Source organism: Tenrec ecaudatus, chromosome 1 (assembly GCF_050624435.1).
Source record: "Tenrec ecaudatus isolate mTenEca1 chromosome 1, mTenEca1.hap1, whole genome shotgun sequence".
Lineage (NCBI taxonomy): Eukaryota > Metazoa > Chordata > Mammalia > Afrosoricida > Tenrecidae > Tenrec > Tenrec ecaudatus.
The window spans coordinates 158,876,491-158,900,811 of NC_134530.1; the positions used below are offsets into that span (position 1 = coordinate 158,876,491).

General features: G+C 47.6%; 3 protein-coding genes across 7 annotated transcripts in view; all 3 read right to left on the minus strand.

The window, feature by feature from the left end:
• Positions 1-365: 365 nt before the first annotated feature.
• On the minus strand, positions 366-4,370 carry SF3B4 (splicing factor 3b subunit 4). Its single transcript, XM_075560977.1, has 6 exons — positions 4,243-4,370; positions 3,668-3,796; positions 3,030-3,572; positions 2,601-2,807; positions 981-1,154; positions 366-782 (listed from the first exon to the last, which is right to left on the minus strand). Exons 1-6 carry the CDS (start codon positions 4,274-4,276, stop codon positions 595-597), a joined length of 1,275 nt encoding a protein of 424 aa, XP_075417092.1. The 5' UTR covers positions 4,277-4,370; the 3' UTR covers positions 366-594.
• Positions 4,371-5,196: 826 nt separating this feature from the next.
• Positions 5,197-14,144, minus strand: MTMR11 (myotubularin related protein 11). Of its 3 annotated transcripts, none has more exons than XM_075561030.1 (17): positions 13,538-14,140; positions 13,119-13,206; positions 12,355-12,476; positions 12,106-12,166; positions 11,779-11,921; positions 11,243-11,321; positions 10,953-11,088; positions 10,633-10,720; positions 10,387-10,475; positions 10,171-10,295; positions 9,649-9,715; positions 9,364-9,434; positions 8,700-8,863; positions 8,236-8,409; positions 7,019-7,201; positions 6,077-6,370; positions 5,197-5,804 (listed from the first exon to the last, which is right to left on the minus strand). In XM_075561030.1, exons 1-17 carry the CDS (start codon positions 13,601-13,603, stop codon positions 5,658-5,660), a joined length of 2,097 nt encoding a protein of 698 aa, XP_075417145.1. In that variant the 5' UTR covers positions 13,604-14,140; the 3' UTR covers positions 5,197-5,657. The 3 variants fall into 3 exon arrangements, with proteins under 3 accessions (XP_075417145.1, XP_075417134.1, XP_075417154.1); XM_075561019.1 differs by having other exon boundaries at positions 8,700-8,908; XM_075561039.1 differs by lacking the exon at positions 7,019-7,201 and having other exon boundaries at positions 8,700-8,908; positions 13,538-14,144.
• A 516-nt stretch (positions 14,145-14,660) lies between these two features.
• The window catches only part of OTUD7B (OTU deubiquitinase 7B), a 60,799-nt gene continuing 51,138 nt past the window's right edge, over positions 14,661-24,321 (minus strand). For all 3 annotated transcript variants that reach the window (XM_075561005.1, XM_075560988.1, XM_075560996.1), the window contains 4 exons: positions 23,984-24,133; positions 23,197-23,311; positions 22,194-22,278; positions 14,661-21,090 (listed from right to left, as the gene is read on the minus strand). In XM_075561005.1, coding sequence (XP_075417120.1) covers positions 19,882-21,090; positions 22,194-22,278; positions 23,197-23,311; positions 23,984-24,133 — 1,559 coding nt within the window. In that variant the 3' untranslated portion in view covers positions 14,661-19,881. The remainder of the gene's footprint in view (positions 21,091-22,193; positions 22,279-23,196; positions 23,312-23,983; positions 24,134-24,321) is intronic.

Here is a 24,321-nt window from a genome sequence, read left to right on the forward strand (position 1 = left end):
TGCTATGTTTATACCTCTATCCATTGCTTTGCTTCCTTGGTCCTTCCTCTGCTTCCTTTTACCTTCCTCCTGCCCCACTGTCACTTTCCTTATTTCCGCCTCTTGGTGCCTCCTCTTAGCTAGTTTGCTGTTGCTCCGACACACCCCCTCTCCACCTCAGATCCCTATCTCCTCCTTGTTGTTGACTCCAACACTCCTGTAGTTCCCGTTCATGGCGCAGCCGGCTCACCTCCCAGGTCTCCCTGGGCATGCCTCCCGAGGCATAATTTTTTGTAGGCAGACTGCTTTCACTCCATCTTCTCATTCTTGTCTCAATATACTGACATCGCTTAGAGAAATTACTTTGCCAATGATAAAACCACAAAGAAAAAAAATTCCACTTTATTTTTTTGCAAATTTGCATTTGAAAAATACTTGGAACCAACATAGAAAAAAAAAAGACAAACCCCCTGTGGTGAAAGTTACTTTAAAAAAAAAAGAGAAAGGCCTGAGAGTAATTACTGCCTTAGCTCTAGGGAGCTACAGCAACTCTGATTGGTCCAAGGAATCCAGAAGATATTTGGAAACTAAAACAGGAGAAAGGAGAGTGAGAATTTACTGAGGGAGAGGGCCTCGCAGAGGGCCCCGGGGAGGAACTGGAGGCCGAGGAGTAGGTCTGGGTGGAGGAAGGGGCCCCCGCTGGTAGCCGTAGGGTGGAGGTCGTGGAGGGCCAGTGTATCCATGCGGAGGCATCAGCGGAGGAGGTCCTCGCATGCCATGTGGTGGCATTGGACCTGGGTGACCTGTAATAGAAAAAAGTCAGTAAAAGCAAGAAAGAGTAGACAGCTGACATTGGGAGACCTGTGGGGAAAGGACAGACAGGAAAACAGAGAAAAATGCAAAACCGTAAAACAAAGAAAGGGTAGAGGGCTGAAGGGCAGGATGTAGGAAGGTCTAAGAAATGGTCTGGAGGATAAAGGAAGTGGCTAGAACCTACTCACCCATGGGCGAGCCAAATGGAGGTCCTCTTGGGGGCATGCCCATTGGAGGGGGTCCGGGATGAGGCATTCCAGGTGGAGGTCGGGGCGGTGGCTGCCCCCCAGAGCCTGGGGGTCCCGCATGAGGATGTCCTAAGCCATGGGGGCCGTGGTGGGCCAGCTGCATCTGGGACATCCCTACAGCAATACAATGAAAAGCTTTTTAAATGGAGGGCAGTGAGCAGGGTAAAGAAAATGGAGAAGAGAAGAGAACACAATGGCTGAAGGAAGGACGGAGCATTAGGAAGAGAATGGTAGGGAAAATAAGGCTGGTAAAACACACCTATCCTTGACCTGCTCCAATGATAATAAACAAATCAACTGCCCATAGACTCTTTACCTGTGCTCCTATCACATAAGCACGGTCACGGTGAATGATATGTCATTAGTTTGTTGTCAGATTTTGAAAGAGTGGCAGAGATACTGTCTGAACAAAGATCTAATTATAAAGGAAAAATAGGAATTTTCAGGTGACCAAGAAGAGTGGGAATAGACCAGGCCCAGGAAGATGAACACATACAAAACGCAGATGTGTCAACAAGCACAGGTGTTCATCCAGTACTCAGTAATCAAGAATACTGATTAAGAGGCCGACCATGAAAAGCCTCAAATGCTAGGCTAGTGGGTTTTGGTTTCACTCTGCAGTTAAAAGGGAAAAACAGAAGAGTTTTGAGCCAAGAGTGTTTTAGAAAAATTACTCTGTAAAAGACAGATCAAGGGCAAAGACAACGGGAGCCAAAGTGACTAGTTAGAAGATTACTATGACAAATTAGGTCTGAAAACGAAAGGAGGGTCTGAACTGGCATTATGGTGGATTCCAGAAATATTAACTGGTATGAAGAGCAGAGATAACAGAGAATAATGAAATACTGCTCCTAGATTTCTGAAATTAAGCATCTGAAAACAAAAGAATACTAGAGGAAAGGCAGATTTTTAAAGAAAAAAAATTTCATTTTAGTCACATTTGGTTTGAGATGCCAAGAGTACAGCAAAGTGGAGCTGTCGGTTAAACAGAGTTATGGGTCTGGAATCTTAATAATCCTGGTCTGAAAACACAGAACTTATCAGTGAATAACGAAAAATAGGCAGGAAGGAGAACCAACCAGAAAAACCTAGGTGCAAATAGAGAAAAAGGGAGCTATTAAAGAGGTAGAAATTGAGGTGTCAGCGAGGAAAGAATTCAGAGAAATAAAAATCCAAAACAGACAAGAATTTCACAGAAGATGGTCAGTTTCAAGTTCAGTAGTGGTCAAAGTGACAAAAAAAGAGAGAGAGACATGTCTCCTAGGTTAGGTCACTTCTGGGTGGAAGTAAAAGGAGAGAAAAGAAATAAATGTTGAGGAAGCAAAAGGCTACAAGTGTAGCTTTAATTTTAAAAGTGTAGATGACTTAAAACCAAGCACACTCAAGAAACAGAGTAATACATGCTGTGGTAAGAATAAAATATCTAGGTTTTGTTTAAATAAAAGGATGTCTGAGGGAAAGAAGATCTGTGGCACTATTGTTGAGGATAAAGGGCGGCAGCAGGAGTGCTCATAAAGCCCTCTAGCAAGTTCACCCTCCTCCCCACCAAAGAACACATACCTGGATGGGGCATCCCACCCGGTGGGAATGGGTGGGGATGAGAATGTCCATGTCCTGGATGTCCAGCTCCTGGGGTTCCTGCTGACGGGGGGCCATGCCCTCCAGCTCCAGGAGGCATAGGTGGTGGTGGCATGGCTGGGGGTATACCAGGGGGAAGCGCTCCAGGTGGCGGCACCGGGGGTGGGAAGGAGCCAGGAGGAGGCATCCCTACAGAAGAAATGGAAGAAGGGTTAAAGTTTGTGAGAAGAGGTCTTTGCAAAGTTTATCCCAATCATGCCTCGCCAAGGATGAGCTCTTTCCCAACTCTCCAACTTTCTTCCCCGCCATAAACATCATTCTTCTCATCACTCACTGTCCTTTTTCCAGTTCTCTGCCTTGCTCTTACCGCCCCCCTCCCCAAACACACACATTCTGAATCAACAACTTTACCTGGTGGAGGAAGCCCAGACCCCAGTGATGACACCACAGGATTGGGGGCAGAAGGTGGAGGGGGTGCATCTGCAAATAGCTGGTGAGGGCGGTCAGCCTGGGAGAGTGGATTCTGGGCTGCCAGGAGCCTTTCCGCTGCTGAGCCATGCCGCTCACCCTTAGAGTCCTTCTTAAAGGCATATGACACGGTGATAGGGCGGTTACACAGGTACTGCCCATTCATGGCCTCAATCGCTGCATCCGAAGCATCAAACGACGCAAAATTAATGAAGGCATAACCCTTGGAGTTGCCTGTGTCAGGGTCCCGCATAATCTTGGGGGTTTGTAAGATGACTCCAAAGGCGCTGAAAGTATCATAAAGCAGCTTCTCATCAATCTCTGGGTCCAGGTTCCCAATAAAAATGTTGGCGCCCACATCCAGGTTTTTGTTGTGCGCTGATGCCTTGTTCACTCGGATGGGTTTCCCGTAGAGTTTGATCATGTTCATGATCTTAATGGCATAGTCAGCATCTTCCTCACTCAAGAATTCCACAAAGCCATAGCCTGGGGAAGAGGAGCGGAGGTTAGCAAGGGAAAGGTGCGTGCAACACTGTCGGCCGAGAAGGGCCAGTTTGTCCCCTCAACACAAGTGCACTCACCTTGGTGCTGGCCAGTGACTCTATCCTTTGGCATGTGAGTGTTGACTACTGGCCCTGCCTGGAGGAACAGCTCCCACAAGAGGGGTTCGCTGACCTTCTCATCCAGGCCCCCCACGTACACCGTAGCATCTGCAAAGGGCGAAGGTCGGGGTCGAAGTGAGCGCAGAAGAGGGAAAAGGGACCACACGAAGGCGGAATCCAGGCCGGGTCCGTGGGGATGGGGTTAGGAGGCCAGGGCGAGGAAAATAAAGAAAAGGAAAAAAAAAAAATGCCGTTAGATCAAGCCCTTGAAATCTCCCTCTCCCGGGAGTCGAGAATTTCCTACTGCCCAGTATCGGGTTCTACGGAGAAGTCTACTGTTCTCCGTGGACTTTTCCTCTTCCCTGGCGAGCGGGGAGGCCCGGCGGATCTCACCGCCGCAGGCCTCGGCGGTGCCCCTGCCCCTGCGCCCAGCAGGCCGCGCTCCCCTCCCGGCGCCCTCGGCGCCATGTGGCCGCTCGCCCTGGCGGTGCCCGAGGTGGCCGGTCCTCGTCGGGCTCTCCCACACCTACTCTACGGGCGTCCCCTCCAGTTACCCTGGTTCCGCTCCGAGATGGGCCCGGCAGCCATGGCGAACGAGCTCCCGCCGTCTCCAGGCAGCGGCTCCGCCCTCTGACCTCAGCCGGGGCTTCACTTCCAGGGCAGGGGTCGGGGCGGGGTGGGCGGGGCCGAGGGCGGGGAGGAGCCGGAAACGGCCGGAGCCATTTTGGGATCTCCGAGTTGCCGCTGCGAGTGCCCGCCCTGAGGAGGGCGGGGCGAGCAGTCTTAACTCTCTAGGGCGCGCTTCGCTGTGACTCCAGAAGGACCAATTAGAAAGCCTAAGGCGGAGCTACAGCTACTGTTCGTAGCTGTGTTGCCAGGTAAGCTTCCCCGGTCCCTCCTCCGAAAAGCGGGCGGAGGCCTCCGGACGCCGCCTTCCACCGCTCCCTGCGGCCCTTGGCCTGCGGGCCTCTGGGGGCCTCTGGGGGCCGGGGCTCGGGGGACTTCGCTTTCTTCCCTCAGGGCTGGGCCTGCGGAAGTCGGAGCCGCAGTGAGTGACGTCGGAGCTCTGAGCGCTGACGGGGCACCCGAAGCTCAGAGCGCGGCCTCAGCCTTCGGAACACCCCAGCCACTATTGACAGGCTCCCCAGCCTTCCCCCCACCCGCCCCTAAGTGGGAGGCACTGAGCAATGCACCCCTTTCCCACACTGTGTGTGAATTCTGCGGAGCTTCAAATGGCCCCCATCCCGTATTTAATCGTCATATGTTGGGTGTCTCCCCCCCTCCCCCACCGGTCCTCACACTGGCCCTACACCACAGTGAGTTTATTTTTGGTCTTTCTGGGGTAATCAGGGACCTAGGGGGCAGCTGCATAAGAGAAGCGGGACTAGCTGCATCTGGCGACCTTGGTTCCCATAAAGGAGACTGTCTTCTCACTGTTCTTCATCTAATAGGATGAACTACCCTTTACTACCCAAGATTCCCTAGCCAAACACAAGACACAATGCCGCAGCTGTATAAATATACTTTAATGAGCCCCTTAAATAGTACTGTCACTACAAAAATACACGGAGGAGGCAGGTTGTCTCCCACCCCATTCTCATGGAAAACTATAAAAAGTATTCATTAGAATTAAACAGCAAGAAAGGTATGCATGAGGTCTCTAGGTCATCATGTTGGGATGAGACTAGTATCTCAGTTCTCTGCAATTTAACAGCTAGAGACTCCAGAATCAGTGATACTGCCTGAAGAAAGTGGCGCTCACAGGAAAGACATCACCAGATACCCAGATAGGCAAGACAAGAATTGGGACGTTTTGCACCACCTACTTACAATAGAAACTCAAGTCAACTGAGGGCTGGTGTGTAGAAGCTGAAGCAGCAAAACCAGATAAGAAAAACAAGGATTCGAGAGACCTTTTCTCCTTCATCCCAGCCCAGCCTGTGCCCTGCCTATGAGAATACAAGCCGTTTCAGCAGGGTTGGGAGAGAATAGTATTTGGGTCTCTTTTCTCGGAGTGGTCCTCAGAAGATAGTCCTGGTGGCCATTTCCTTAATAGCTCCTGAAGAAAGGATAGTTCATCTTGGAGTCCGGAGATTGTGGGAGCCAACAGGCCCATCTGGAAATGGAGCAGATAGAAATATAGCAGGATCTTAGGCCTATGCTTCTGAGATCCATCAGGTCCAGTGTCTTAAATTCTCTCCATTCCAACTATGCCCTAGGCTCCACTTTATCTAAGCCACAGTTTCCCCTACCCTCCCAAACATCCCTTTTGATACCAGCAGAAATGGTCTGTCTTCTCCCTCTTCTCTCCCAGTCCCTTGTCATTCCAGCTCCCATTCATCTGGTTCACAGTCACCCTCTCTCCCAACCTCTGTCTTCCCTTCTCACCTGGACCTCAGGCCTTCCCCTCAGATAGCAGCGTTTCCAGAGCTTGATCTGGGGTCCCAGGTATCCAGGTAGCAATAGCCCTGGAGGTAAAGGGCAAGCCCCCCAGTGTGAGGGGAGCCCCCATTCTTGGTCAGCCAAGCTTTCAGTAGAGATAGCAGGCCGGGGAAGCCAACGAGAAGAGACTGCCAGCAGGGAGGAGCTGTCTTGCCAAGGACAGAGCTGATTCAGGGGAGTCAGGGCCCCTCTGGAGAAGAGCCACACAGATTTGGGAGGTCCTGGAACCATGAAGCTCGACTATGGAGGGGAAAAGAAAATAATTGGCAAACTAGAAAGCAGACCACACAGTTTTTCCAAGTTAGGAAGAAACAGTTATCAACTGCTACTGCACTAGTGATTAGAACTTCAATTCACTGCCTGAGCACTTTCTGCTCTTCTTAGGATTCAAACTAGAACCCAGAACTAACTGACAGCAATTTAGGGAAACCTAGCCAGTGTGTTTGGGTGACTGGAAGGCAGATGAAGGTTAAAGGATGTTTTCTTTGCTATTTTAGCATTTCTGTCTTTCGGGGCCCTGGTTATGCCTTGGGCTGCTAACTGCAAAGTCAGCAGTTTGAAACCAACAGCTGTTCTGTGGGAGAAAGATGAGGCTTTCTACTCCTATAAAGAGTTACCGTCTCAGAAACCCACAGGGCCAGTTCTACCTTGTCCTATAGAGTCACCATGGGTCAAAATGGACCCCACAGCAGTGAGTTTATCTATTTATTTATTTTGGTCTTTCTGGGGTTAATCATGGACTGTAAGTGGCAGCTGCATAAGAGAAGTGGGACTAGCTGCATCTGGGGAACTTGGTTCCCATTAGGGAGACTATCTTCTCACCGCTCTTCATCTAATAGGATGAACCTCTGGTAAAATTAAGGCAATTTAGTATTAAACACATCTCACCTGCTGTCTAGGAAAGCAGGAATCTGGGCAGTGCTCAGGGTCATAGCCAAGGTTATGGAATTGTTGTATCTGTTTATTGCTGTAGCGTAAACCCCAGTCCCAGACAGACAGCTGCTGATTAACAGCATTCCCAGCTGGAGGGTGTGGACACCCTGGGGTGTAGACTTGTGTATAGGACTTGAACTAGTCAAAGGAAGCAAGAAAAAGGATGGTTAAATAAAAATATATAATGCTCTCCTTTGTGTAAATAATCATGAAACACTCACATCTTATTCCTAAAATCAAATGTAAGGCAAAAGTTCACAAGTTCTGTTAATGAGCATCAACCTCCCCATTCCCTGCCTGTAGTAAAGTGCAATTACTTTCTATGGTTCTTCTCTCCATAGCCCTTGTAACTAACATCAAAGGACTAGGTTGTGCAGGGGCAGTGAATAATTAGTAGAAGTGTAAAAGTCTCTATGGAGATGGGAAAGTTTCACCATCCCAATGGATATAAACAAGCCATCTCAAATGCAGGAAGAGGGAATACCATGACCATTAAGAAAGAAGTGCCAAAAACAACAAAAAGCGCCATCAGCAGGGTGCACCTAAAGTGACAAAGGTGGCAAAAGCCACAGCACCAAGAGCCAAGGCTGTGAAACAATAAGGGAGCCACACCGACTGAGACAGCAGCACAGTGCTTTTTGGCAGGAGGCTGGCTTGTAGAATGGGGTGCCCTTTTAGCATTTTATCGGGGGCACTAAAGGAGCTATGTAACACTTGCAGAGCAGTTGCAGAGGCTAAGGGGCTGAGAACCAGAGAGAGATGGACCTGCTGGCAAGACTGAGAAGTGGGGCTACCGGGAGCAAAAGGACAGTCCTTACTGCTCTCTGTTCCTAACTTGTGGCAGCCTATTAACTTGCCTAACAGGTCATGAGTATTGTCTATGCAATGGATTATTGAACTCAGCAGAGAATTAGAATGATGTAGGAGAGCTAGGTAGTGTCAGAATAAAGGAAGTTGGAGGGTGGAGATATGTCTGACTTCTTTTTTTGTGTCAATCAGCCTTGGATGTGTGTGACTTTCCCCCTTTTGTAGCCAGAGGAGGTCAGAGACGGCCCCCCACATCATTTCCTCACTATCCAACAAGAATACCTCTCCCCCACTCAAAACAAATCAAGCTAAACGAGCGATTACTTCTCAGTGGGGAAAACGGTCAAGAATGGAAAGTCACTGACCTGTCCACTCTGCTTCCCACGTTCCCAGGGAGTATCTCTCAGGAAGGTAAGGGTGTCAGGAACCCTGATGCTGTCATGAAGAGCAAGAAGAAAAAACTCTGAGAATTCAAACTCAGTTGGAAACTGCTGGAGGAGCTGCCAGACACAATCAAGGAAGAGGAGAAACACGGGGGCCTGAGAAGAGGGAAAATAAGAGGTTACAAGAGTTGGTCAAGATCTAGAAGATCACAAAATAATTAAGGGTAGGGGACACAGGCAGGGGACCCTGAAGTGGCCAGGGAATGGAAATTGGAATTAAGGGTTGTATGGAGTTGTGGACCTCACTCATTTGGATCTCCCTCTTGAGCACAGCTCAACCTCAGGACCCTCTGACCTGATCCTTCTAGAGTGGATTATACTGGGCAATTTCCTCATTTTTTTCTTTAGTAATACCTCCCCCCATTACATTCCAGAATCCTTCTCACCTCATTGCCCCCTGTTCCCCCAAGCCGGGTCAGGAAAGGGTGTCCAGCTGCCACCCACTCTCGTTGTACCAGTGATTGGAAGCCAAGCAGTGTTCGGGCTTCATGGGCTGAAAGCAGCTGGGCGAGTGAAGAGAGGAGGCCATTGAGATCGCGATCACTGCGCTCTGGGTTTAAAGAGGGAGAAGGGGCAAAGGCGGGTGGCCAAGAAACTAGAGCAGGAGAGAATGGGAAAGGAGGCGTGGCAGAGGAGAGAGACAGGGAGGAGTCAGTCGGATTGAGAAGTGAAGAGAAAACAAAGGTCTTGAATGACTCACTTCATAGGTTCCTCCAGGGTAGAAAACACCGCTTCAATGCAGGAGGCAGAATCACATTTGTCACACCAGCGGTGCCATTGCCCTTCCCACCCCAATCTCAGCCCCAGCCCCTAAAGGCAGGGAGCAAAGTGTTGAGAATCCTAGCGGGAGGGACCATACATTCCAGTGAGGAGGAAGAGGTGCCATGGAAAAGGGAAGAACTCCTGGGTAGTTTCTAATAACCAAAGACAAGGGGGCTAGCACTAGAAGGGGACAAAGGAGCCTTAGGGCTCTCCTTCCCTGGCAGAACTCAAATCAGGTAGATCAAGGAAAAAGGCAAGGAGTGGAGTGGGATAACCCGTGGAACTCACCTTGAAGTACTACAGAGCGAACTCTGGATGTCACCAAGACTGAGATGTCACTGGCCTTTCGGAGACAAGACCTGGAAGGACAGAGGAATAGTAAGCCTGGAGGAAGACAGTGATAGGTCATGGGATGGAATGAAGGACACCCCCAAATCCTGCCCCTTTATGGATGAAACAATCACCTAGGAGGCCAGGGAGAGGAACTGATGGAAGGCCATTTAGGAACCCAAGTAACAGAAGGCCAGGGAGGACTGTGTTACATTAAGCCATGACTAGATGAAGGGGTAGTACCTGACATAGTCCAACCATCGAGTTCCTTCCAGGGCCGAGAGCCATTTATCGTCAGCTACCGATGAGTCTGGGAGATAGCAGAAGGGTCAGAAGGATAAAGAAATCAGAACCTGGAATTCAGGTTACAGAGTCTATAGTCTGATGGGTTAAGAATAAAGTGGGGCATGGTTCCCTAGATGTTGGCATACAAATGAGGGGTCACTATAAATGGCTATGAAGTCCCTAAAAGTTAAATTGTGATGGTTACACAATAAATACAATAAAATTAAACTCCACATTTAAAACGGGAAGGTGAGTTTTATAGTATATACATTATTTGTCAATAAAGCTGTTAAAAACAGTTGGTGTCAGGAAAGTGGTGTCTGGGAGTACGGAAGTTAAGTGAATAGAAAACTTAAGAATCAAGAGACTGAAAAAAAAAAAAGAATCAAGAGACTGAAGTTATCGACAATAGGCAAAATATAAACCCTGCTAAGGACAGCAGACTTAGGGGCAAGGGTAGGTACCAAAGTTTATTCTTACCAGGCAGGCAGAGGGCCCTCAGCCTCATATGGGCAAGTTGGACATCTGTCAGACTGGGTAGCTCCTCCACAGTATCTACCAGGACAACATCTGAATGCCCAGCCTGGAGCATTGACTCCATTGCTCTAGAGGGGAGGGAGTCACAAAGTAAAGGGAAAAGAGGCTGCCCTACCCTGAGCATCTAACCCTCGATTCCTCCCTCAAGCCTCCCCTCACCTGATATCTTCCTTGCTAGGGTCACTGGCTGTATAAAAGCCTCCACACCGGAGAAGATCGCTGCCCCCAGGGTGATGCCAGGACAGCCGCTTCAAACCAGTAAGAGAGGATCATTGTGGAAAAAAATTCAGTCTCCTCCCTACCCTTGCTCCCACACTGACCTCACAGGAGTCTCTCCCTCCCCTCCACACTGACTGACCCCTGACCTCCCATGACCTCAGCCATTATTCTGACCCTCATACTGACCGGTCCACGGCCCTGATGGAAGTGACCAAATGCTCTTCTGACCTCACTGTCCAGAGTTCGGTTAGGGACCCAGAAGTATGGGGGGAGGCTGTGAAATTGAGTTATATCACTGCTTGGCTCAGTGACCTAATGATAGTGAAAAGCTTTTATTACAAGAAGCGGATTTGGAGAAGACAAGGGATCTCAGGTTTAAAGGCCATCAAAGTATTGGGGGAAAGCTTGGTGGATGTCCTAGGAGATTAGTTAGGACTAGTTTTAGAAAATCAGCAAGTTGGAAGACTGGAAGGGTAGCAGGTGTAGGGGTAGACTGGGGGAATTACCTAGTGGCTATGTCGAATCTCTCATTGACAGTGCTGACCCTCCAGCCCCTGGCTCCCTGCTGCTTCCGCTCAGCCTCCCAATCTTCTGAAGTTTCCAAGAGCGGAACAGGTGGTTTTCTGGGGCCAGAACTCTGACCTGGGGCAGGAGTGAGGCACCATAAAAGGAAGAAGAAAATCCAAAGAAAGGATGACTGAAGAGAATGCAAATGAAAAACCCAAAGCTCTTTGCCTTCATTCATCCTCTGGTTTTTCAGACTCCTTTCCCCTGCCTCTAAAGCTCCCTCACTCACCCGCTGTGCTCAGGGTTATCCCCGCATACTGTTGATCTTGACAGGTCTGAGCTTTGGCTTGGATAATGGCCATGGTCACCTGTGGAGAAAAGGACATCCCAGCTTTGTAGCTCAGACCATTAAGGAGTGAAAAGAAGGAATGAGGCCCAGGTGTCTCCACTGTCACCCACAGGGAAGAACAATGCAGACAATCCTTCAAGAAGGGTGCTACTACAGGTCATTGGGACTGGGGTCCAGAGGACAAATCTAGAACCGCAGTACCACAGAATGCCAGTTCATGGGAGGATCTTAGGAACACTCTTATCTAAGTTTCCACAGTTTTCAGAGGGAAAAAATGCCCACATTTACACTGCTGGCCATTGGCAGAGGCTAGAATTCAGGCCCCTTCATATATAAATCTCAGCCTTTCCTTGAGGAGGGAAACAGGAGTAATGAGAGGACCCGTGGAGGGCTGCGAGGGGAAGTGATACTGGGGTAGCCAGGGAGACAATCCCAAGGACTTTAGGGGAGGAGACCTTGGGTTGGGGCTACCCTACCTGAAAGGCCTGAGGCTCTAGTCCTCCCGCCTCAAAACAAACTCTGAGCAGTCGGAAGTCTCGGCCGTGGATCAGGATCTCCTCAGGGATAAATTTAAGCAGGAACCCTGGACGGAGGAGCTGAACTCTGGACAGGCCACTCACTGAAATCAAGAGTTAGCAGGTAACAATGGATCAGGATCTCTCCAGAAGGAACCCTTCCAGTCCACTCTACCGCATTCCTGGCTGTCCTTTGAGGATAAAGGATGGACAAGGAGAGATTCCCATACCCTAGTGAACACCACTCCCCTTCCCCCCCGCCCCCCATCATCAGACCCCCATACTTACCAGCCTCTAATCGCCCAATGTTGACCAAGGCAAAATCATACTCACTGCTCACAGGAATGTCCTAGAAGAGGAATATGACTTACGCTAAAGACATACGTACTTGAAATATCTTGTCCTTTCTTTGGCAGTCCCTAGCCTCCCAGTGACTATTCCTAATACATTCAACAAATAGGCCTTAACCTATAACCTTATCTCACTGTCTAAATCCTTCTAGACATCCTGTCATTTCCAATACCTGTCTTTTCTCACCTGGCTTCGTTGCCATCCACAGGGCTGGAAAGTGACCCTCAAGTTGGTGCAGATTAGTATTCCAGACAATTCGGGTTCCAGCCCCTTCCTTATCCCTGGGGCCCATGCTAGGATCTGCTCCCCTAAATGGGGAAGAGAGGAAGCAAGATTATGATACCCCCAGTGTATCCCACAATTGTATCCTCTGAAGCAGGAGGGTCTAAAGAAGGAAGATAGGGACCCTCCCCTAGCTCTACTAGAATGTGAGCTTATTAGGATAGAAAATTTAAGGTTTTTTTTTGGGGGGGGTTGTTTTTAAGCCTCTCTACCTTTAGAGTTTACATCAGTGTCTGGCACATAATAGGCACTCACGTAGTGATTGAATAAGTAACTGGGAAGTAACAGGGTCAAGAACACAAAAAAATAATTAGGGTCCAAACTTTCTCAGCCATCTCTGGACAGGAGAGTGCAAGCCCCAAGCAGAAGCACATCAGGCCAGAATACCAAAGTATTGGGAAAAGTTTGGGAAGCTTGAAAAATAGGTGTCTTCGGAGATCAGGGAGGAGCTCTGGTTGGCATAGAGGTTATACCCCAGCCACTCCTCAGGAGAAAGACGGGCTTTTTACGCCCATAGTCAGTCTTGTAAACTGACAGGGGCAGTTCTGCCCTGGCCTCTAGGGTCATTATGAGCCTTAACCTGGTGGCAGTGAGTTTGTTTTGGAAGCAGGGTGGGAAGGGAGAGAGGAGCTGGGTTTGGAGGTCAGAAGTATTGGAAGGATAGTTACCTGGGAGGTATCCAGAGGCCAGGCAACTGCTGGGCTGACTCCTGGGCTCTGGCATCCTGCTTCCCTGGTCTGACTTTGGTCTGGAGAGCTGAGAATGATACAGGCAAAACCCTAAGCTTTCCTGATCCTGCTCTATGAGCTTTTCAGCAGTCGCCGTTAGAGACCTACATTCAGACTCGGGGAAACAGATCTGTGGCTACAGGGAATTCAGGAAGAGTTAGACCGTAAAGGGAGGGGCTGGTTAATGGATAATGAGATAATAAACTTGAGACTGAAAAAAGCTTACTTAGCACCATCCATCAGCGGTTGAGAGTCACCCTCCACCTCTCCAGATCCGCCCCCAGCCCCCCACCCCTTTTCTCCTCAGCTTCTTAGACAACCTTACTGACTTGCCCTCCTCCCAGGTTCCCTCTCCTTACCCCCATTTCTGGCTCCTCCTTTTGGGGGCTGATGTTGAAACTCTGGCCCCGGCCCCCCCACCACATTTTTCTGGCTCCATCCGGGGATGGAGCAGTTAAGGGTGGGAGACTTGGAGGATGCTCAATTCCTTAGGGAAGAGGCTGAATCTTAGCTTTGAGAGGGAGGAAACAGAAGGGAGGTCACAGGGTAAGGGGCATTTGAAATGGACCAACACAGTTTGGGGGTCTTTTGAAAGATGTGTCCAACCAGAGTAAGGCTTCCTCGGAAACTTAAGTCGCCTCCAGAGAGGGCGGGAGCGATGCCCAGCCTCTTAAAGGGGAATACACACACTTTGGGCCAAGTGGGAAGTGGAGGAACCTGGGAAAATGAGTTGGGGAATTGGGAGAATACCACCCAGTCTTCTTTCTGCACCGCAGCCCCAGATCTTATCACCTCTGGTTCTTGAGCAGTGGAGACGGTTTGATGGGAGCAGAAATATTCATGATTCAACAAGTCTTTGAGGCCCCTCACTGTATTCCCTCAGTAAAGGTTGCTCTGGGCAGCTCAGCAACCTTTTGTATCCTCTTAAAAGGAGGGAATGTAAATTCATGCGGACCCACTAGTGCCCCCTCCCCCAACATATCTTGGAGAAGGGGAAATCTCAGGGATCCTTGTGAGGCGATGCCCCAGAAGTGGGGGAGTCTTAATGGTTTTTGTACATTATGCACCAGAGAGCAGAAAACATAAGTCATGCAAATGTTATGGAGAAACAAGGCAAGAAATGAAAATTACCTTCAGGATATACAGGTGTGTGGGGGTGCTAATGTTGAAGGAGAGGGAAAACATTTCACCCCAGTAAGCCTGTCACATAACTCTCTTCATTCAGAAACTAGAGCCCCTTCTATTTACATGACCCCTCCCCTACATCTCAGACACAAGATCTCCAAATTAATGATTCATGTTCAGGACTTTGAAAGCTGAGGGCTGGAAACAAGTTGTTTAAAATCGCACCTCCCCCTCTTCCTTGTAACCCAAGCAGCAAAGATGAGTGGAGCAGTGAGCTGGGGGACTGCAGCTCAAGGTGTGTGTATGGCGTAGCAATTAAAGAATCTGTTATTTAGACATTTAAAAAAATCCAGGAAATTTGAAAAAGTTAAATCAGCTGCTGTTTTATTGTTCTTGAGTCCATACAGAGGCCAATAATCTTTAGGTGGGGGCTCCGTTTTCCAAAGTGACACTCAATTCTCCCTCCCCACAGCACACACACCTTACAGTTCCCACTTTGAAAGTTCCCTGCCTTGGCTGCAACTATGGAAATGAAGCGATAGGGAGCTATGAGATAGGGAGTCAGTCTGGAATGAAGAGGCATGTGTACCTGCTAGCAAGGGGGCCTGGAAGCCTGATTCTAGAAGTGTTCAAATTAAGCACCCCAGCACTGCTACTACCTTCTGGCACCTGCATTCTGTGGGGCTCAACTTCTTGGGGAAGGGACCATTTAAATCTCATTCTCCCTACCAACCACCCATCATTTAGGAGCCTCATTCTATTCTTACTTAGAGATCTGCGAGCATCAGAGAAATACTGGGGGTGGAGACATCAAGGGAATGGTGGTAGGGGTTGTCAAAAGGGAAGGATAAATTGGGTGACTTGGATCGGTACCCCGCCAGGAATGCAAAAGGGAGCAGCAGCTGAGGGTTAAGTAACAGGGCCGCCTCTCACTCCCGCCCCCTAAAGACATGCCCACTAGCAGAGGCTTAGTGCATGAAAATAAGGGTGGAGAGGCAGGAGGCTGTATCAGATTTTTCCATTTTCAGAATCCTGGTCTGGTAGCAGGTTTGTGCCAGGAGTGAAGGCTGCTGGGAGGGGTGGCTGGAGGAGGGAGGTGGAGCTCAGTGACTCACCAGATGAGTCAGATTCTGTTAAGAGCACAGAGGCTAAGGGCCTCCCCACCCCCCATTCCTCTCAGCTAGTTTCCTTTCCTTTCCTACCACTCCCCACCCACCCACCCACATGGCCAATGAAGGCGGTGACATGAGCACAGTCTATATGGGGGTATCACAATAAATATTTTGCTAAGTATAGGGGGCAAAATACCGTGTTGCAGACAGGGGTTTGCAAAATAAGTGCCTGCATGACTCACAAAACCTGCAGTTGAAAGGCATGGAGGGAGAGAATTAGGGAGGAAAAAAAATCTCATGTGATTCCAGGCCAGGATAGGGGCTTTGAATACTGTCTTACCTGTGGTTATATCTGGGGGTACACTGGCGAAAGGAGGGCACAGTGTCCTCCTAGGAAAGAAAAAACGTGCCTGGAGCCTTGGGTTAGAAGAATGGCAAATGTAGGTTTTATATCATTCAGAACTAGTTCAATTCATTTGGTCTCAGTATAACTCCAACATACCAAATGAAGTCACTGATTTTTGTATTGTCTGAGCTTTAGTTTCACTTGGACTGACCCAACAGAACAGTTCCTTTCTAGGCCCTGAACAGTGTTAACCACCACTCCCTTTTCAAAAAGAAATTTGAGCTTTAAAAATATATACTTTTAAATTATCTTTTTATTTTGTTGATAAAAGTATTATTAGGGGAAGACATTTCACTACATCTTCTTTCAACAAAGCTAACATGGGTTACTTTGGAGGCCCATCCTATTGTATCCTTGCGCCTTTGGTAGTGGGGTGGAAAAACTGGAGGGGTTAGCATTGGCTTAAAGTGGGAGGGGGGAAAAAGCCTGAAAATATCTCCCTCTCATTACCTCACTAGGTACCCCAGATGCCCTTGATTAAAAGACTAAGTGCACTTATTTATGCCTGAAACTTACCCCTCATCTAGGGTTATGGGTTTATCTCCATTTACCCACACACTTATGCTCTAAGGGATTTCTGCTCGCTCTGAATCAATGTCAATAGTCCCCCTTCCCCCCTATAACAGTAATTATATGGGCTTGCCTTGTCCAACCCCTCTCTGAAAATACCACAAACCAACTTGCCTGTCTTCATTTCCCAAGAACTGTTCCTGCACTCCTGTTACACCCACTCAACCCTCTGAGAATACAACAAACTTTACTTTTTCCCTATAGAAAAATACCTTTTGTCTCAATATCCATCATCCTTAGAAAGGCTTTTTCTCCTTTTCTAAATGCCTCAATAAAGCATTCTTTTCAAATGAAAATACTTAATAACCTACAGGGTCTAAAGCCCAGTATTACTATTCTCATCCCTAAGCCAGTCCCCAGAATTTCAGCTTTTTTTTCCTTAGAAAGAGGAATTGGGATTAATTTATAAAAACAAGCATCATACAAGGTTTATTTTTGTTCATTTGTCCTCAACTATTAAAAAACAAAAAGTATCAACTAGAATCTAGTAACAGATCAAACCCAAACACAGCACTCCAGAGGAAAAATAAATTCCAGGTTTTTCTGGGAAACCCCGATATGTTTCCATTCATATTGGTACAGGCCAGTAGCCTATGCCTCCGAGGCCTAGGGAAAGCCAGGTAAACTCTGCAACCTCAAGGCGTGAGCTTGAGCCACCTGTTTGCATGTTTGTTGGGGGGTTGGAGGTGGAAGTCTCACTAGTGTTATCTCCAGAAAGGGGCCCAGACTAGGTAAGTGCCTCACTTTGAGCACAAAATTTAAGGAGTGCCCACTCAGTAGTCAAGATAAGTTCATATTTTAAAGATTGAAGTTCACATGAAAAGGCTCTGGGTGGAGTGCGAGGAAAATGTGGATGAGAACTCAGTCATGAGACCAGGTCAGACAGAGACTAGAGGGCCCCTCAAGATTCTTCTTCAGATAGGAACCTGAACTCACCTCCACCAAACTTGTAAACTCAAAAGGGCAGCATTGACCCAAGGGCAAAGATCAAAGGGTTGGGAAAGGAGGAGGACTAGGAATAAGGAAGGAGGAAGAAGTGGGACTCGGGGAGGGATTGCCATGGTTGAGCTGACTCCGATTGTGTATTGGTCACTGTAAAGCTATGATCTGCTCTGAGAACCTTCACCTAATTCACAGTAGGTTGGGGAGGGTGTAGGGGGAAAAAAAACAAGACAACAAAAGTAGAATACCAAAATTTTAAATGCAGGATTATACTCTATACTTGGCTTCATGCAGCTTCACTTTCCTCACAATATCCCAGTTCTGTTGGATCCAGTCTTTATTTCTTTATTTAAATTTTTGCTATTTTGTTCACCATTTTTTCCCATTATGTTTACAAAATTTTATTAAAATTTGTTTTATCTTGACTCATGAACTTTTGGTCACCTCTTTAAATTTCGCACCTGAGGTGAGCCTTATCTTAGTGTCAGCCTTACCTAGAATATGTATCTGCTGCCCCTCCTCCTCTGGTCATTTCCTTTGACTTCACTGCAGCCTTAAAACTAAACTAGTATCACGTAAGAGCCCAAGGTCTCGTAGCCACAGGCAATGATTACATCGACAGCCTGTCAGATCTGGAAAGGGAAACTGGAGTGTGCGGAGGAAAAGCATCTCCGATGAAGAGAACAGTCTTGCTTGGAAGTAGGACAAAAACTTTCTAAATTGGGCAAAGGGGCAGCTACAGACAGGAACAACTCCACCCGACTCCACCCGACTCCGGTCTGGCTTAGGTCAAATGTGGGGGGGTTACATTCCAGGGGATGTTATGACTACATACCTCAAGAGAAATCCAAATACAGAAAAAAAGCCCCAGTAACACTCTGGACACTTAAGTACACTTATTCCTCTTCTTTGTATGCACCCAGGAGTGTATACAATTGCATAGTTGATTTTATTTTTCCAGAAAAAAATATAAAGAAAAAGGAAAATTGGCCCGGGATAGGTCTTCTGGTTTAAAGCTCTTATAAACAGCTCTGGTCAGAGCATAAGCTTTCCAGACTTGTGCTTTGTGCAAAATGCAAAGGAGCTCCCTCTGTGTGTCCACATCCTCACTCCCACCCTGTGAAGCGAAGGGTTGGGTTAAGGAAAGGGAGAAATCCAAAGACAGATCGGCTCATTTGGAGTAACTGTGGTCTGTAGTTATAGTTCACTAAAATATATTTCTTTAACTACCTGTTTATAAATTGTCCCTAACCCAACCCTGTGTTTCAACATCAGTCCTAATATAAAAAATATCTCTTCTTACAAAGTATGTATCATTTTAATAAACCACAGATTAAGGTCAGCTATGGCTTAACAAAAGAAGCCGGGATGTTAAATTCATTCTCCAAAAGTAGAGAGGAAGGAGAAACAATTACTTAAATAGGGCAAATGGGCAGGTGTTAGGTTCTTGTTTTGTTTTTGCTTGGGGTGTCTTTTTCTTTACCTTTAAAAAATTAGCCCACAAAATAAGTTGTTTTCTACAGAAAAGCAATAGCAGCAGAAGATGGTAGTGCTCTATTTAGATTTTTGGTTTGGTTTGAAACAGTCTGGCCAAATGTCTGCCCTTTCCCCACCCCTCCGCAGGTGCAATTATACCCCCAATACATGGTTATTGCTAAGTAGTTTAAAAGAAAGGGGTGGGGGGGGATCACCTCTACACTAGTTCACTTGGAGAAAATTCAACTCACGCAGCTGGTCTTTTCCTCATTCTCTTCCCTTCCCTAGAGGGAACTTTTCTCTTTAATAAAATAAAGTTTTAAAAAACCACAACCTTCTTAAGTTAGCTGAACTCAGCCCTTAAAAAGGATAAGGAAAAAATAGGCATCGATCTCCTCTCAAACTACAACACATGACAGGTGGCTTATAAAGAAATAAAACTTGAGAGGAAAAGGATTCCCCTTTGAAGTTCTTTTCTTGTCCAACTATGATTTAAATGAACCCCATCTCCTAACAACCACCCACGAGTGGAGAGACATTACTATGGTCTTTCCCAATCCTCCAGGAGGAAGACACTCAACCCGCATTTCTACCATCATTCAGATTAATAGCCAATTCATCTCATCTCCCACTTTCCCCCAGCTCCCCACCTCCACATGTGCTTTTTTCCAACCTATCAGAACTTTGGTCTATTATTTCTTTATTGACTGAGAATCTTTTTTGCCTGTTATTAGGCCCACCTTCCACCCCAAATGTGGTGGGAGTTCCTGGAATAGGACTCAAAAGTGTTAGGAGACAAAACCATCATCTCTCCCCCTATATTTCCCCCATGCCATCAAGTCCAGCTCTGCCAAGAATAGTACAGCCCTTGAGGTACCGTTCAGCTCTGCCTTGCTCAGGCCAGCCTGGCAGCAGCACTCCCGCGCATACACACACTTAAATAGTCTCCAGCCAGGCTCCCTCAAACATCATTGTGTTTTCCCCATCGACATGGGGGCTTGGGTCTTGATGAGCCAATTTGTTAAGCTTATCCTTCTTTGTTTAGCCCCTTTGCCCTCAAGGTTCCACTTGTTCAGAACCTGTGCACCAGCAATTCCCCACTTGGTTCACGTTCCCGCCGTCTCAGTTCTTCCCTGTAACAGCAGGAGCAGAAGTTATTTGTCTCAGGGTGTCCATAGAAGCTGCAGTTAGGTTGTTTGCATTTGGTCTGGGTTGGGGGAAGCCCCCTGGGACCTCCAGCCCATCCATCAGGTTCAGGGGGCTCTCTATAGCCATTGCTATAGGAATCAGCCACTCGGAAAGGAGGAGGTAGCAATGCACCCCTGTGAACGCCATCCTTGGTATGACTGCCTGGCTCCAGAGAAGGGCTGCTGTCCTGATGTGGGTAGGGCCGCCCAGGGGGGCATTGTCTGGGGAAGGTGGCATATGGTGGTAGGCCTCCACCACACGGACCCCCTGCCAGCTGTCTCCGGGGTTCTTGGCAGTGGACTCCACCCCCTGAAGGCCGAGGAATAGTAAACCCCCCAGGATAGCCAGTGGAGAAAGCCATTGCCTTGGACTCCACTGGTGGGACAGGCACCAGCTCCTCCCCACCATCTGGCTCTGGCTTTTTGGCTGGAGGAGGCCCACTTCCTACTCCTCCATTCATGATCTTCCTTTCTGCATCCTTCTGCTTCTGCTCTGCCAGGAATCTCTCCTCAGCATCAGAAAGGTACCGCTGGATCATCTCTTCCTGATACTGGTGGCGGTGACCCATCTTCAGGGTTCCAACGAAAATGAACTTCCCTTCCCCTTGCATTGCAATCCTCATGATGCTCAGGCTTTGCATCACCTCCTGGCTGTACTTGCTCCCTCCATTACCGACAGATTCAGACGCGGGCTTTTCAGACACAGGCCCATCTCCAGCTGCCTCCTCCTTGCCACATTTCCAGCTCTTCAGTGAGTTTTTCTTCTTCTTCTCCAACGTTTCCGTGCCACTGCTTACCCCCGATCCCGTTCCCAACCCTGCAGGCTTAGAGCCCTTGCTGTGCATCAGGCCACCCATGTTCTTCTTGAGCTTGCTGCCCAAGGTTTTGCCAAAGCTGCCCAACTTGTTAGCCACAGAATCTGCTCTCTTCTTGTCTTTCTCCCGATCTCGCTTTGACTTGTCCTTCCGCCTGTTGCCCTCATTGCTGGTAGAACTGCTGCCGACTGACTCCTTGTCTGACTCCCCAGACTCGGGAGTAGATCGAGGCTCATCTCCAGCTGAGGCAGTAGGGGACTCAGGCTGGGCCAGGGGAGCCTGAGAGAGACAAGAATGGTGTTGGCAGTTAACCAATTGGTCTGAATCTAGGAGACCCCCATCAACCTCTAACCTACCTATCTGGCTCAGGGGGCTCCCTACAGCCACTGCTACAGGAATCAGCCATGTAGAAGAGAGGCATTAACACTCCTTTGAACTTCAACCTGGAGAGGCTGCCTAGCTCCAGAGGAGGACTGCAGTCATGATGGGGAAGGGGTACCTGGTCCATTCCCATCTCCAGTCACCTCTCAGGCCAGCCAAGCAAAAATGTATCTTAGAGCTACATTTTCTTTTACCCAGGGTAGCTTGATTTCCTTTGGGAATAAGGTGATAAGGTAAAGCCTGACCACTTTTCTAGAGCAATGAACAACCAATATGGTCTCTGGGTGAGGAGTGAGACACTTTCATACACACTGGAATATATTCTGCTTTAAATTGATTTCAAGTGACTAACCACAACCAATGAAGTCTAGCCATTCTCCATTTCCTCAGACTGTAAGCTTTCAGCCCAGGGGCCCATCAGTTTGCCTGGGCTCTCCTACTCCTGTTCTTCATGTAATAACGTGGTCCTGGAAGCCCTACAGAGCGCTTGGGACAAAGTAATGGTGGCACTGCATGCCCCAAAAAGTCCAGAAAGCTTTCCCTATGGGAAGGTTTAGCTTCAGAAAGCACAGCCTGGTTGGAGGAAAATGACAATGGAGGGGACTAAAAGGAATAAGGGGCAGGAGAAAAAGTACCCTCACAACTTGTCTGATACCTGCCAGTCATGCCTAACCTTGAATGATAAGACTCAGACAGACAGACAGACACCCCTCCACATACTGCCATTGACTTAATTCCGACCCATGGTGACCCTAAAAGACAGGGTGGAACTGCCCCTATTGGTTTCAGAGGCTGTAACTCTTTATAGCAGTAGAAAGTTTTCCTCTTTCTTCTAAGTGGTGGCTGGTGGCTCTGAACTGCTGACCTTGAGACTAGTAGCCCAACATGTAACTAACTACAGCACTAGGGCACCACTTAGCACATATTCAGAAAGAGGTCTCCTAATTCTTCCTGTCACTGACACTGCAGGTCATCACCACAGGGATGGAGGTGAAGTCTACCTGTGCATCAGAAGACACTGGGATCCACTTCACATTCATGTAGCTATGCAGCAGGTGCAGTTTGATTTCTAGGGACAGAATTACACTGTGAAAGGAGAAAAAAAAACTTACTATAACTTCTAAAAAGCAAAGCAGTATGATTCAGTTAAGAGGTAGGGTGCAATGCAAGCGGTTATATGGCTGGAACTCATCCTAGGAATGGGTTTAAATTACAACTCCATTAACCGCTAGCTTTATGACCTTGAGCAAGTCATTTTGATGTCCCTGAAACACCACTGGGGTTGATAATGGGGATGGAAAATCCTATCTACCCTGAAAGATTATTGTGAAGATTGACATACAGTTGCTATAAAATAGGAAATACTATATACAATTTATTGCTAGATTACTATTATTTAGTAATAACTTACTAAATAAATTATTAGTTATCATCATAAATATTATTTAGAAGAAGCATTTGCTAATCAAATGAGGGCTTATTTTAAAAGCCATAAATTCTAGATTTTTAAAGCAAATTCTCTCAGCCAGGTCCCAGCTGCAGGACCCCAAAGGAGAAGGGAGGTATTCAGTAAGGGGAGAGTTGGTGTTCATACGTCTTCCCTAGGGAAGTTGTAGAGAGGGGCGGGGCCGTCTTTCTAGTCAAATGCCAAAAAAGCAAAAAATCAGCAGACCATTTTGGTCAACTATTTAAATCCCTTCTCACTTGGGAGAGGAAGTGTGAGTTGATAATCGTTCTTAATTTTCTGATCACAGTGACAGGGATTCTGGAATATATAAGGGAAGGTTACTAGTTTTTCTTTCTCCTTCAGGGAGAATAAACAGCTGCCCAATGTAATTCACTTGGCCTTGCCCAACCTCTGTCTCCCTCCTCCCCATCTTCCCAAAGCAGAGCTAGGATGTGACAGTCTTGCCTCTGAGCCGGCGCGCATCCCCAACAGACAGATGCTGTATGTGGAAGTAACTCCAGCTGCCAAGTAAACAAAAAAGGCTCGGTCTGCCTCACCTGGCTAATCGGACATTGTCACTGTCATCTTTGCCCCATTCCCAGCCCTTTCCAGGATCCACAGCAAAGTGCAAGGGCAACAGTTTATGCTCTGAATCTATAAGGGGGATCACAGCTGGGGAGGAAAAAAAACAACATGTCACCAAAGTGGCCTCCAGGAGAGAGTAAGGCCACTGAACACAGACAGACTACGATGCTAAGGAGGAAGCAAAAATTCTACCACGGGTCAAGACTCCAGTCACTTCTCAATTCTTACATCTGAATTATTCCTGGCATTAAAAACCAATTGACCATGTAAAACCAGCCAGTAATTTCCACAACTTTCCACCCATTAGTCAAATAACAGTGATGTTCTTGTCAATTAATGTGTATTCAGGGAATTAATCATTGTAAGATGAATACAGCAAAGCATCATTTGGCAGGCCCTTTGACTCTAATACATAAGCCTTTTATTCTAGAAGAGAAAAAAGGGACATTAGGCTCCCATGTTTTTCCCCAAACTTTTAAAAATCTAGGTAGCAAAGTAGAGGTGAGGTTGTGCACCATGATGAGTGTCATCAATTTCACTGAATTGTGCATATTAGCAACTGTTGGATTTGCAAATGTTTTCTTGTGCATATTTTGAACCACAGTGAAAAAAGAGAACAGAAAAGCAAACCCAGTATGTCTCACAGCTGCTTCCATGTCACGTCATTCTTTCCTCCTGCATTATCTCGTTTCAATTTTTTTCCAAGTGGAAATAAAGCAAACCAAAAGACCTCAGACACACAGACACTGAATTCAGCACCTTGTTCCTTGGCGTTCTCTTTCTGCTCCATAGATACAAGTGCAGAAAAGTGGGCCTGATCGTAGGCAAGCACCAGGGGAGAGCGGTGACACTGGTTGGCTGGAACCTCCAAGGGCAGGTAGATCCCCCCAAAGGGAATGGGGGCAAAGGCTGCAGAAAACCATGAACATTATCAATAAGGCCATGCTCTTGCCAAGTAGACAGTCTCTCCACCCCACCCTGCCAATTAAGTCATCTCTTTCATTCCAGTCTCTGTTTAATAATTCTTTCCCAAAAAGCCTTGTCAATCAGCCCCAACTGCTATATTCTGAATCACTTGAGAATTTGGCATTGCTCTA

Excerpts from the sequence above, each read along its gene's own strand:
- SF3B4 (XM_075560977.1), bottom strand. The coding sequence starts at position 4,276 with ATGGCTGCCGGGCCCATCTCGGAGCGGAACCAGG. Across the intron at positions 3,797-4,242 it reads CATCTCGGAGCGGAACCAGG|ATGCTACGGTGTACGTGGGG; the intron begins GTAACTGGAGGG and ends CGCCCTTTGCAG. Across the intron at positions 1,155-2,600 it reads GGGTGGGATGCCCCATCCAG|GGATGTCCCAGATGCAGCTG; the intron begins GTATGTGTTCTT and ends GTATTGCTGTAG.
- MTMR11 (XM_075561019.1), bottom strand. The coding sequence starts at position 13,603 with ATGTGGTGGGGGGGCCGGGGCCAGAGTTTCAACATCAGCCCCCAAAAG. Across the intron at positions 7,202-8,235 it reads GTGGGAAGCAGAGTGGACAG|TTCAAGTCCTATACACAAGT; the intron begins GTCAGTGACTTT and ends TCCTTTGACTAG. Across the intron at positions 6,371-7,018 it reads CCTGCTTTCCTAGACAGCAG|TCGAGCTTCATGGTTCCAGG; the intron begins GTGAGATGTGTT and ends TCCCCTCCATAG.